The 12,826-nt window shown below is 41.5% G+C and overlaps 1 protein-coding gene across 1 annotated transcript; it reads right to left on the reverse strand.

Annotated features, from left to right (window-relative positions):
• Positions 1–1,011: 1,011 nt before the first annotated feature.
• On the reverse strand, positions 1,012–11,456 carry LOC124544619. Its single transcript, XM_047123219.1, has 5 exons — positions 11,321–11,456; positions 8,393–8,599; positions 8,262–8,306; positions 3,034–3,267; positions 1,012–1,196 (listed from the first exon to the last, which is right to left on the reverse strand). Exons 1-5 carry the CDS (start codon positions 11,366–11,368, stop codon positions 1,122–1,124), a joined length of 609 nt encoding a protein of 202 aa, XP_046979175.1. The 5' UTR covers positions 11,369–11,456; the 3' UTR covers positions 1,012–1,121.
• Positions 11,457–12,826: the final 1,370 nt, after the last annotated feature.

Consider the following 12,826-nt stretch of genomic DNA (forward strand, 5'->3'; position numbering starts at 1 on the left):
AAGTTGTCATCCGGTGTTAGACGCGTCTCTGTGATTCACACCACGTCGACTTTATATGAGTCAAGGAATTCTTGGAGGGCGTTCCTTTGAAACAGAATGCTATCGACATTTCAGGTCATGATCGTGCACCTTCGATTAAGGCCCAAGAAGCCTGAAAACTGCATTGCATATTATCGTAAATTTCGTGACCGGATCAGAAGCTTGCCTCAGCTGGGCTACTGTGTTCTGAATTGTTCCTAGAATTTTCGGGACGTTGAACTGGCTGATAGGACTGAGAATTTCCTTTACGTCTGTGTACAGACTTGCAATTCCAGAGCGGGGGGGGGGGGGGGGGGGGGGAGCGGTGGCGCCTTCCTTTTGTGCAGCTGGTGCCACGATTTTGACAACACAACACTCCCTGCCTCCTTTTATACTGGCGGATTTGCCTCTAGTAATATCTGGTGGTCAATTCCGAAATACAAAGGGCTACGTTTGATCAGATAATGTAATTAAGTGGCTTCTGTTAACGAATCCTTGGTTTACAACGGGTTGCGAATTTTACAGTAGTGAATAAATCTTAACTTTCTGCAATATGTACACTCCGAGACTGCGATTTTCCTCGGTGAAATTGGTCGTTTTCTATCTGAAAGGTTTCTAAGCGCCCGGTTTTAAGTTCACGACTTTGAGAGTCAACACGGAGGCATGGGAGAGAGCGCGAACATAGTCCACTGGGAAAACGTGTCCCGAGTCTACATCTCTGTCAAAAGTGGATTTCCTTTCCTTTAATTAAGGCACTACGACGATGTTCGCGACGAAATTATGTGTACTGGGTTTTTGGCCAATGTGTGGGAGCCATGAAGACTACAGTATTTCTCATCGTGGGAGACATCCCACGTTGGTGATCTTGCAGATAAAAGTGTGTTGCCCGCGCAGACGTTTTCTAACGTTAGCTGTGGTTCACATTTGAAAAGTTTGGCTCTGTGTTATCAGAGCTTGAGGTTGTAACAGGAATATTCAGAAATCAAACTCTAGTTATTTCTATCACACATTTTTATTCAGCATTTCCGATTGGCGTCGCATCATTACAGTACATCTGTTAGGACAAAGAAGCTGATGAATGTTCCCCCGCGCTGGCGTCGAATTTAACGTCTGCTGCTCGTGTTGTTGCTGCTGGCGGCTACCAGAGAATCCACCAGTGACGTCACAGTGTCCACAGACTGAAACACAGCATCAGTGTCCTCTACCTGAGTAAATGAGCTGATTAGAGTTTGCGTGCAGATGCGAAAACACATGTTTTCTTAACTTTCTTAATTGCAAAGTATTTTGATTCTGTTCTCCTTCACTGTCTACACCGCTCTTAATCTTTGAATATCTAGCTGCTGCTGGTTTTAGTTGCAATACGGTCCACAGCCACGCTAAACTTCTTGTATGATAACAGTTTGCTGCACTAACAATTACTGCTGGGATTGAAGCATCCTTATATTTTATGTTGTTCACTGTTATATATTTTTGTCTCTGTAGTCATTTTCAAAGGATAGTGTGTAACCTCTTAAATGTCCGTATTTGGGTAGGGGTCAGTGTACTCATCTGCGTCGCCGAATTTTAGAAGCAACGTGTGGCTAGCTGGGTTTTATAATTACAGGCATATCACAGGGTACTACGAAAATAAAAGTTACTCAGTGTCACAAGTGTAAGGATGTGTGGTACTTAACGCATCATGAGTTGCACTAGAGACGCGCCACACAGCTGAAACTATGTATCACTCAACTACGTAATATAAAATAAATCGTGTAATCGTATCGATAACAGCTAGTGCGAAAACTGATATCATTCACGAAAATTTCTGCTCTGTTTACTACTAATATCTGTCTCCTCCATTAATTTTTCATTATATTTCTTCTTTTTTCGCTATGTTAAATGTTCGTAGATGCCTTAGCAAATATCCCTCTAAGCTATTGGTAGTCACCCTGGTCCCTACAGCTCACTAGTGGGCGTTCCAGCTATAAGGGTGGGTAGTAGGCGTTTGGGGTTAAACATATTTTCATTACACTTTACAAAATTTTGACAGAATATTTGGTGAGACATTATTATTAAATTATCTAACTTGATGTAGCTCTGCTTCGTAAATTTTATGAAGTTATTTCCCCACTTTGTAAATTATAGTTTCTGTGAACTGTTGGGCGGTTAGAAAATTTTACTACTAACAGAGGTACCTAAGTAGACGGTGGGTAAAACAGTTTGACTACCCCTATTCAACCTGTTCCTTCTTGTGTTTAAAGATATCCGTAGTTCTGTTTCTTGACTAAGATTTCGTGTGTAACCCAGTGAAACGATATGCAAGAGAATGAGCAAATTAAATTAGTTGTAGTAAGTATAGTTCGGCTTTCGTACATGAAGCCTCGACGTGTGTTCCAGTCCCTTTATGCTTACTTCGTAGGAAGATGGGAACGGGATGCAGACGACACTGAGTCGATGAATGCGGACCTACTTCAAGGTGAGCTAGAGCATTCGGTTTGGAACTAACGGCCGAATAAGCACATGGTAAGCACGAGATCGTCATTGCTAATGTCAGCTGTATTCCTAACTGTATTCTGTTAACTGTGTTAACTATATTTTTAAGCCAAAGTTTCAGAGTAATTCAGCAAAGGAATTTTTAAAACGCAGCCTTTTCTCTTGCAGTCGCAACCTAGAGATATTCAAAAACTTCTCAGTAGTGCGGTAACCCATTTGCTGCTTCGATCATGTTTTTCGTTCGTGTTATTTAATCTTCAATATATAGGAGCATATTAAGAGCAGTAGCCACAAATATATAGGGACACAAAAACTAAAACTGCATTGCCGGCCTTAAAGACACTTTTCATAACCGAATACAAAAAAAATTGGAGCAACTGTAAAAGGCAGCAGTAGCTGTAGCCCATTGTATCGTGAAAATTACGAAGGCAAGTGAGTCACCTTGTGAGAAGTAAATGTTTCAGAATAAACTGCTGCTCAACTCTATATAACGAAATTGGCATCCCAAGTTTCATTTTTTATCCAGCAGGCTGCTATTCTTACCCCTTTGAGTGAGGACACGACCATGTTAAGCTTCGCGTCGCCCACTGCCTGTGCGAGGTCCACCAGCTGGTTCAAGGAGGCGGTGGCGTCGGCCGTCAGCTGGACGATGGCGTCGACGCTGTCTTCGGCCGCGTTGTCGAGCAGGCCGATCACCTGAGCCACGTCGCTGCCGATGCCGTTGGCCAGCGAAGACACAGAGTTCAGAATGCCAGACGAGACGCTGCCGGTCAGGTTCTAGAAGAAGGCACGAGAACACACGGATAACTGGGGCCGAGGTTTACAACTAAACGACTGGAAACGAATTAGGGGATGTATTCCCTTCTTGTAACAGAAGCTGATTTGAGACAAATATGCTGAAGTAACGCCGGGCGCTACTGATGTCGTCTTTGTATCTGCATGAAAGTGTCCGTTGCGCCAGCGAGATTTAGCAACCAGTGTTCTTACCTGAAGGTGGTCGCCAGCGGGCCTCCTGAAATATCGCGTCAAGAAGGTCATTTGATCCGGCTGCGGATACATCAAGAATGTAGTCAGGTAGTAAGCCGGTGACGTCTACGTAGTGTTGTTGTTGTTATGTGTGGAGTGCAGAGCAACTTTTACGCGAGCATAGCATTAGCGATGGAACAAATGTGTGACCACTGGTTTCGCTCAAAAATTCTATTTTCTTAGGGGCTATAGAGAACTAAACAGATTGGGATTTATGTCACCAATCTGTCACCTCAGTTACAGATGAGTGTCCAACACACTCGTCTGTAAGCAAAAGGGAGAAACAATAGCCATGAAACGTGGGAACGTTGTTAGGAAAAATAAATTATATGAAACAGATACCATCTTCATCTGTTAATGTAATACAGTCTATCAAAATCTACGTGTAAGTCCAATGTCTGATTTAAGTTACAATGAAATCACTACGCTTAGCTCCATACAGGCGATGATGTACGTCAACGGGGACGGTCGAAAATGTGCGCCCCGACCGGGACTCGAACTCAGGATCTTCTGCTTCCATGGCAGACGTTCTATCCTCTTTTTTGTCCGTTGTTGATCGTTGTGTTTGGTCGTTGCGGATGTCACATGACATCCGTTCAAGTTCGTTTGTTGTTCCTTCCACTCAGTTTTTTTATTAGAGATGCCAACCAGCTCTCTGACCGAACACGCTGAACTACCGTGCCGGCATCCATCTGAGTCACCGAGGACACAGAGGATAGTGCGACTGCAGGGGTTTATCTCTGGCACGCATGCCGTGAGACCCTCATTCCCAACTTATTGTTCCGCACTATATTCATAGTGCCCCTGCCCATTATACTCAATACTCGCTGCTTTTTGCCGATTCCCGTAAGAGTTTGGGCACTGTTCGTGCATCCGCATAGAAGAAGCTGGTCAAATGGCCGATGTGCCTTAACTATATATGTGTATGAAGATGGTATCTGTTTTTTCGGACATGTCTGAAGAAACAGATACCATCTTCATATATATATTATGATTTAAGGTTATTTCTCGATATTTGTTGGAAAAAGAATTGACAATGAAGGTGATTATCTGGGGTTCACACAATACTGCACTATTTAATTTCTTTACTTGGTAGGAAAACACAAGATTGCAACTAACTCTGATATTGTATTTCAATTTCTGTACTACAGCTGTAATTTACGTCACTTTATGTAACTGTAGCCAAATACTCTGTATGTGTGAAAGGCACTGAGGAGAACTGATGAGGAGTCAAAGCTACAGTTGAGATGTGAATCGTTTCACAAGTTACCGTAGGACTGAAGTTCTACTTCTTCGGTGATAAGTTACGCATCTCTTCATTTTTGTGTAGATTTAACCACCAAAACCTTTCTTCTCAAATCTCTATTGACCCCTTATAAATATTGGGAACATGGTGCCATCTGTAGCAACTTTCCTGAGGCCCTTATATAATAAGCTTATTTCCGTAGTATGATTAATTACAGAGACGACATAACCAGCTCATCTTTTTTCATATACAACTATAATTCTTGTTGGCTCTAGAATATCAGTTCTTAATCGAACGGAGTAGTTTGTGCAATGGTTTCGTTAGTGTTTTGCAACGTGATAATCAGAAGAAACCATTAACAGCTTGGCTCAGTGTTTAGTGTAGGAAAGCCAAAACACATTCTGTAACTGAGTTTAGTTCTCCCTTTAGAATAATCACCGCTGCCACTGTAACGTGCAAAAAAGAAGTGTCCTTTATGTACTGTACACATTCCCGTAAATCAGTAAAACTCAAGAAATCCAAAGGAAGTAGGAGCACTCTGGGATCAGTTAGAGGACGAACTACACAAAACTTAAACAACACTGTAATAATTCTAAGGGACGATTTCAGTCTACAAGCAGAAAGAAAATGATAGTTTTGGAAAAAACTTTACTCAACCCACAACAGAGTAAACGCAAGTGTTAAAGGATGGGCGAAAATTTTGACTGTAAAATCAGGTCCACATTCTATGTAACACTTTTCAGGAAAAGGAAAATATAATGATCGCCGTGCAGAGGCCTCAGAGAATATCATCTGTGCCATATTGCCATCTTAGTACGAATCACCAGCGTAATTGTTAACGTGGAAGTTCCCAAAGAAACCAATCGAGATTTATCATTTCTTGACGCGCATAAAACTATTCATATTCCTGTAAATAAGAAATATCTGTGTCTCAATAAGGCAATGAAAGTGGACTGTGAGAAGCTGCAAGGAGGCAGAAGCGAGTTTCACAAACTACTACTGGAAAAGAAAATGGACTCCGGGGATAATATCCTGTAAATTTTGGCAAATCATTACAGGTAACACTTAGACACAGGTAGTGAACTGGAGACTGCGATCGGGTAACTGAAAAAGTTCAGGCATCCATAAAGCTTGCTACGTAGAAAAATGTAAGATACATCTGATGCAACAGAAAAAAAACATGCTTACTGACAGCGAAATTGCTATGCCAGTCCAAAAGAAGTACTATCTCCCAGAAATATAAGAAAAGCCTTATATGACTGAAAAACTGTATTCAGTTTGAAGCCAACCACAGATCATGAGTTTTCGAAGAGAAAAAGAAAGAGAAACTGTCAGTGAACAAGGATGAAAATGGTGAGATCTTAGACAAATACTTCGAGAACTTGTTAAATTGTGAAGAACCTTGAAGATAAGTGGCCAAGAAAAATTATGGAACAAAGGAAGGAATATTTAGTTCCAGAAGACGGAAAAGAAGTATGTAAAACATTTGCGTGACTGAGAAATAACGAAGTCATCAGGTAAAGGCATAATCACAGCAAATATGCTGATATGGGAAGACGAAATCACGACTAAAGTTTTGCAGCAAGAAACAGAAAATTTATGGGATTATGAAGTAATACATATTCGCTGAAAACTGTTCTTACACATCCTTTACACACAAAAATGTTAAAGAATATATTTAGTGAAATAATTATTTCAGATGTTTGTCGTGAAATAACAAAGTGAAAAAAAATCTTATGTTTGCTATGTTCTGTAGTTCACGCTGTGGGTTTAAATGATACAGCAAACGGAAATATGACAGGTAAGTTGAGCTTAACCAGTTCTGTGTTGCATTAGGGGGATTTATATGGAGACGAATGTAATCTCTTTTTTCTTGTGGGGTGTGATACTTCTTCACATTATTTGACCCTATGCCCCTTTCACTCACCATAAAAAATGTATTACCTTGATGAAAAGTTCATGGACTTACACAGGCGTTAAATATCATCTAAATCTCAAGGGAACGACATGTGAAAGTGGTGGTATTTATGTTTACGAAAACGAAAGGAAACTAAGGAATTATCCTGTAAAAACTGTTGTTTTTATAGTTTCATTGGAAACACTTTTACTGCAGATGCGTTGTGCCTCGTAAAATCTCTTGTCTTCCGAGACCTTATGTCAGCATTTATGTACGACCTGTAACTGTTCTACAATTTTCCTTACTGTAAAATACCGTTAATGATGTGTCTGTTATTTAGGTGGCGCACACTTCCGTTTACGACGAGAGACACGTTTTGTTGTTACGTCTTTCTTTTCACCAAATCAATTACAGAACACTTGATATTTTAAACAATTTCTTTTTTATTCCTTGAATTCTTGTACGAAAAGCGACTCATCGAAAAATGCTTGTGGAACCGCAAGACAGTGCAATTCACATGACAAAACAAAGTTGCTACATTTATGTCGATGGTCAGTAAGTTTACGAAAACAAGTCGAACCCTCTTTTATCACCCTTAACCAAACCAAACGATAGTTATAGGCTTGAAAGGAAAATGGTGTTCAAAGTGTACACGACGACGTGGTTATTAGACACCGAACCAAAAGTCGGTTTATACATAATACGATGAGAAATTGGCCTCGGCCGTTTCAAAGGCCCCTCAGGAGCCTCACGTTTTATCGCTGTTCAGAAATTTTGGACCTCCACATGGCGATTTCAGGAAGTTAGCAATAGCGCCACATCGTTTGATTTTTAAGCTGAAAGTTACCTGCCCGGTTTGCGGTCTAATGCATTGCTTTCCGAGCGGTAAGGCGTGCCGGTCCCCGACACGAATTCGCCCGGCGGATGAATGTTGAGGTCCGGTGTGCCGGCCAGTCTGTGGATGCTTTTTAAGGCGGTTTTCCATCTGCCTCGGCGAATGCGGGCTGGTTCCACTTATTCCGCCTCAGTCGGCGATTGCTGCGCAAACACTTTCTCTACGTACGCGTACACCATCATAACGCTACCACGCCAAAATTGGGATAACACTCGTCTAGTGCGAGACGTTCCGGGGGAGGGGGGTGTCCACTGCAGGCCGAGCCGCATAGTAACCCTGGGTTCGGTGTGGGGCGGTGGTGGGGTGAGTAGACAGCTGTAGCCTGTTGTGGGGCTGTGTACCACTGAGAGCTATGGCGGGGACGAAGCCTCTCCATCGTTTCTAGGTCCCCAGTTCCATACAATACAATACAAGCTGAAAAGTTACACGTTCTTTCTCTGTATAGAAAACTCCGGAGAGATTTGAGCAGTTTATCCGAGTGCAGGTCCAGTCCACTTACTTCGGACGTTGGTTACGAGAGTGGCACAAAAATACGGCAGTTTGAGTTGTATGTTACTTTCTAGAAACATTAGCTTCATAAAGGTTGTCAAAAACGTATATTCTGACACGATGTAAGAACTTAGCGTGTGAATATGAATGTGTACCTTCGCCAAAAACTATGCAGCACTACAACAATATGACATCACGTCTAGTACTTAGTTGCTTACCATAACTCCTTCTACCGCTGTCTCAACTTGGTCTTGGACATCCGCCTGCAAACAATGAAAGAAAATGATTCCAATATTGTAACTCCTCTTATAGATCGTGACCGTCTTTCACGCACTGTTTATAATCCCACCTGTATGTCGGACACGACGTTAGCAGTCGTGTTAAGGGCGTCCACGAGAAGATCCTCGCCCGTCTGGATAGCAGTGTTGACAGTATTCTCGATCCCCGAGACGACTTCGTGGGTGGCGTTGACCATCGTACCTACGGCCTGTCCCAACGAGCCAAGCACGTCCCCCAGGCCACCGATAAGACCCCACGTGGGGGTCGATGTGCCAATCTGTAAAGTAACAAGAGACAATAAAGTCACTCCATCCATAACATGCAGAGTGTCTGGAATGCTTTGTCTCCATTAGGACTAATGATATATTAGAATGGTTGTACCATGAAACAGTGAGTTTTCCTTCAACATTGATTAAGACTTCAATCAAAATGAAAATGCGACACCTCCCAAATGGTTGCACATTATACTGAGCATAAGCTGCTATGCGCCGCTGAGGAAAATGTTGTGTTTTAGTTTGGGGATGAATTTAAAACAAAACTGGACTACTGTTGTTAGTGAATATCCTCGGACTGTAAGAGGAAGTCTGTATCACTAGGCTTCCGGTGGTCGTGGAGAAGTAGCTTAACCACTGTTCGCTATCAGCTTATCATGTCCTGCAACAGTCTGGTTTTCAGTTTGTCTATACCGATTTTTTTACTGTTGGGAATCCGAATTTTGAACGTGAAAATGTGTTCTAAATGTGGATATTAAATGACTTCCTACATCGTCAGGTTTCATTCTGGAATAGTGTGGACTGCGTCACACTCGGGGGAAATGTGTATTCGAGGCTCCCTTAGGCTATCAAAGTGAAAGCAGTTAATCCTCGTGAGTGTGAGCGTTATTTCAGAAATGATATAGTTAAAATATCAGGAAACTTTCATGCACAGAAAATTTCCTAAGTCAGTATTGAATGTGGCACCTTGTGCAACAGCCGAATTTTTGTACGTTCAATGCACAAATGAGGGATGTACAGTAAATAAAGTAAGACATAAGTGTGGCTTGTGAGAAGAATTCCAGTTCAACGAAAAGAGAAATGGGAAATTGATTGAAAAGTCACGTCGAAAGAAACGCGGTGATATTGAAGACTGCAAAAGAGTTCTTTGCGGAAAGACATAAGGAGAAAGCAGGGAAGATGGATAGGGAGAAGGGGAAGAAGAAAAAGGAAAAGAAGAAGAATAAGAGGACGATGGTGGTGACTGCACGACAATGCAAGTAACGCGATAATCATTGTTGAAGATGTGGATGCCAGATACATTATACTGCAGATTGCAGGTTGCTGATATTGAGACCACCCTCCAGCTACCTTTTCACTACCCTTGTAGTTCCATATCTTAATAGAATAACTGGAAAGAAAGAGTATCGGTCTAGTAACGATCACACGAGATCAACTGTCAACTTTGTAAGTGGACCGTCAACAAAGGGTCAGTCTCCACAGTATTGAGAATGGCTACGTTGTGGCATCCGAGAAGAGCACTTTTAAATGGGGGTGCCCCAGAGGTTAGTGCTAGGGCCACTCCTGTTCCTTATTTATGTAAGTGATGTGCCTGTTAGTATTACAGGTGATTCTAAAGTATTTCTGTCTGCTGATGACACTAGCTTTGTGGAAAAGGATGTTGTATGGAGCACTGTCGCTGTTTCAATTAGTGCAGTACAAGACATAAGTTGGTGGCTTGTAGTAAATTAACTAACGCTAAATCGCAGTAAGACACAGTTTCCGCAGTTTCTAACACACAGTTCAACAAAGCCTGAAGCTATAATTACACAGATTGGGCATATGGTTAGTAAGACTGAACAGTTCCAATTTCTGGGTGTTCAGATAGATGTTAAACCGTCGAGGAATGCCTATGTTCAGGATCTTGTCCAAAGACTAAATGCTGACATTTTTACTATAACATCAGTATCTGTAGGGCGTGATAGTTCGACACGAATAGTAATCTACTTTGCTTATTTTCACTCGCTTATGACGTATAGTACCGTATTTTGGGGTAACTCTTCTCATTCTCAACGGGTATTTTCGGCTCAGAAACAGACGGTTCGAGAAGTAAGTAGTGTAAATTCGCGAATCTATTTCGGACTCTTGTTCATCAGTCTTAATATTTCGAAACAGATTTCTCAATGTATACACTCTTTAATGACAGTTTTTGTTAACAGTATCAGATTTCACACAGTGCATGCTAGGCAGAAGTCCAATCTGCATTTTGATCCTACCTCTTTGACTCTTGAGCATCCATTTTGAATATAGAATAAAATTCAAAACTCTCGTCTTTAATACACGTGCTTGGAAATCTAAACTGGAGAGTTTCCTTATGGGTCAGTCCTTCTAGTCCGTCGAAGAATTCCTTGAAAAATTGAGCTAATTCCTGTGTTACATTATCGATTGCGTTTATATAAAATGATAGCTTGTAGTCTTTTTGGATTCATAAACATTTTATTTTTATGTTTTCACTTTTCTGTTGAATTTCATATGCTCACACGTTCCATGACCATGGAGATTTGCTCCTCAATGTAGTCCTACGGAACTAGAGGTGTAAAATATTATATATATATATATATATATATATATATATATATATATATATATATATATATATATAAGAAAAAACGTAAACAGAAATTTCTTCCGTAGCTCAGTGGTCAGTGTGTGTGCGACATATATAGAAATAACATACAGGTGCTGGTGTTTTTATTGGTTTTTGTTTGGCAACAACGGATCTCCTCGGTGGCGAAAACGCTTTCCTGATTACATGTTTCCTCAGTACCGCGATGGTACACACTACAGGCAGAATCGGACGTAATGGTTGATCTTCAGGTCAGTTACATATGTTAGTGGCTGAATCACGCAGTTTCAATTTAGATGAAACACCTCCAAATACCAAGATGAAAAAGACACAGAGCACTCCAGGTGCTACAGCCATGATGCTACCCTGCAGTAGACTTGAGAGTAAAGACTGCACGTACCTGGAGCACAGAGGCCAGAGCGAACAAGATGATCAGTTTGGACGCCATGTCGGTAAATGCTGCTGCTGCTGGTTCTGCTGCTGCTGAGGAGTGCGACTATGATGCGGAATCAGCGCATTTTATACCATTTTTCGTCTGAAGAAACAGCTTCTGCATTTTGTTGCAATGATACCAGATGTAACCTCTGCAAACATGTTGCGTCAGGTCATGAAGTTTGAACAGGTGCAGAGGAGGACCTTGAACCAGTGGTTTGCTCGGAAATGCGTCAGGACTGGCGTGACAGATGTGACACACCTGCAGCCCCCACTAGGAACCAGGTGGACGGTGTATCACAAGCACGCGTTGGGGTACCCGAGGCCGGCAGCTGTGATAGAGCGGTTCTAAGCGCTTCAGTACGGAACCACCCAGCTGCTACGGTCGGAGTTTCGAATCCTGCCTCGGGCATGGACGTGTGCGATGCCCTTAGGTTAGTTAGGCTTAAGTAGTTCTAAGTCTATGGGACTGATGACCTCAGAGGTTAAATCCCATCGTGCTTAGAGCCATTTGAACCATTTGAATTTGGGTACCTGATTTTTCGCCTTCCTGGAAACAAGAGTTTCACCAGAGTCCTTATTCATTCATCTTACACTCCGAGGCTGTTCTTTAACATCATCAGTCTTTTTAGTTTTACTATCATTCTTTTTACTTAATCGCCAAACTAGAACCCATATTTTTCCTCAGCGGTACAAAGCAGCTCATACTTAGCGTGTCGTCCATGGCTCAAATGCCGAAACAAGCTCTTCATGAGCTTATTTAAAAACAACAAGGGATTAACTATTTGCAGTTAATTTTGTAAAAGTATAAAGAAGATACCATATTATGAAGTTATGCAAGCTGTGGGTCCAGCAGAGAAGAAGCCATATGCATTTGCAACTAAATTTGTGCTAGATGAATAACTGTTAAGAGCGAAGCAGCACGATGTTTCATACAATAACTTTTCTGCCCAACTAACTTGGGGATGAAGTTTCGGAGCAAAAGATGCACTTGGCTCTGAGTGACACGTAGTCAATATACTGTTATGTTGATGGCAGAATTTAGGGCAACTGCCTAGCCGTTAGTTACAACTCAAGTATTGCAACACAGTGTCGTGATCATCCGTCAGACATAAAGGCAAACTGAATTTTGTTCAATACAGTTTCGCAATGCAGAGTGTCAAGTCCTCATCACAGTCACGTTTATGAGCGTGATGACAGAGTGTGCATTGTAATGTATCCCACAAAATAATTTACATGAGAAAGAAAAATTTCGAATATTAATTTTTCGGAAGGTGAGACATATCAGTGAGAGGACAGCAGAAACATTTTAATGACACAGAATAGTAGAATTCTGAGATGGAATGAAATTAAGACTTCTACAATCGGAGACAACCATATTACCCGGATAATTCTTGTAAATTTAGGGACAGAATCGTCCTTGGAGGGATAAGGTTGGTGACTACCGGACCGTAATAACATGAAATTCAATTTA

Source organism: Schistocerca americana, chromosome 8, assembly GCF_021461395.2.
Source record: "Schistocerca americana isolate TAMUIC-IGC-003095 chromosome 8, iqSchAmer2.1, whole genome shotgun sequence".
NCBI lineage: Eukaryota > Metazoa > Arthropoda > Insecta > Orthoptera > Acrididae > Schistocerca > Schistocerca americana.

Coding starts and splice junctions, on each gene's coding strand:
- LOC124544619 (XM_047123219.1), bottom strand. CDS start 11,368: ATGGCGTCCAAACTGATCATCTTGTTCGCTCTGGCCTCTGTGCTCCAG. Junction 8,600..11,320: donor CTCTGGCCTCTGTGCTCCAG/GTACGTGCAGTC, acceptor GTTACTTTACAG/ATTGGCACATCGACCCCCAC. Junction 1,197..3,033: donor TCGTGTCCTCACTCAAAGGG/GTAAGAATAGCA, acceptor GCTGTGTTTCAG/TCTGTGGACACTGTGACGTC.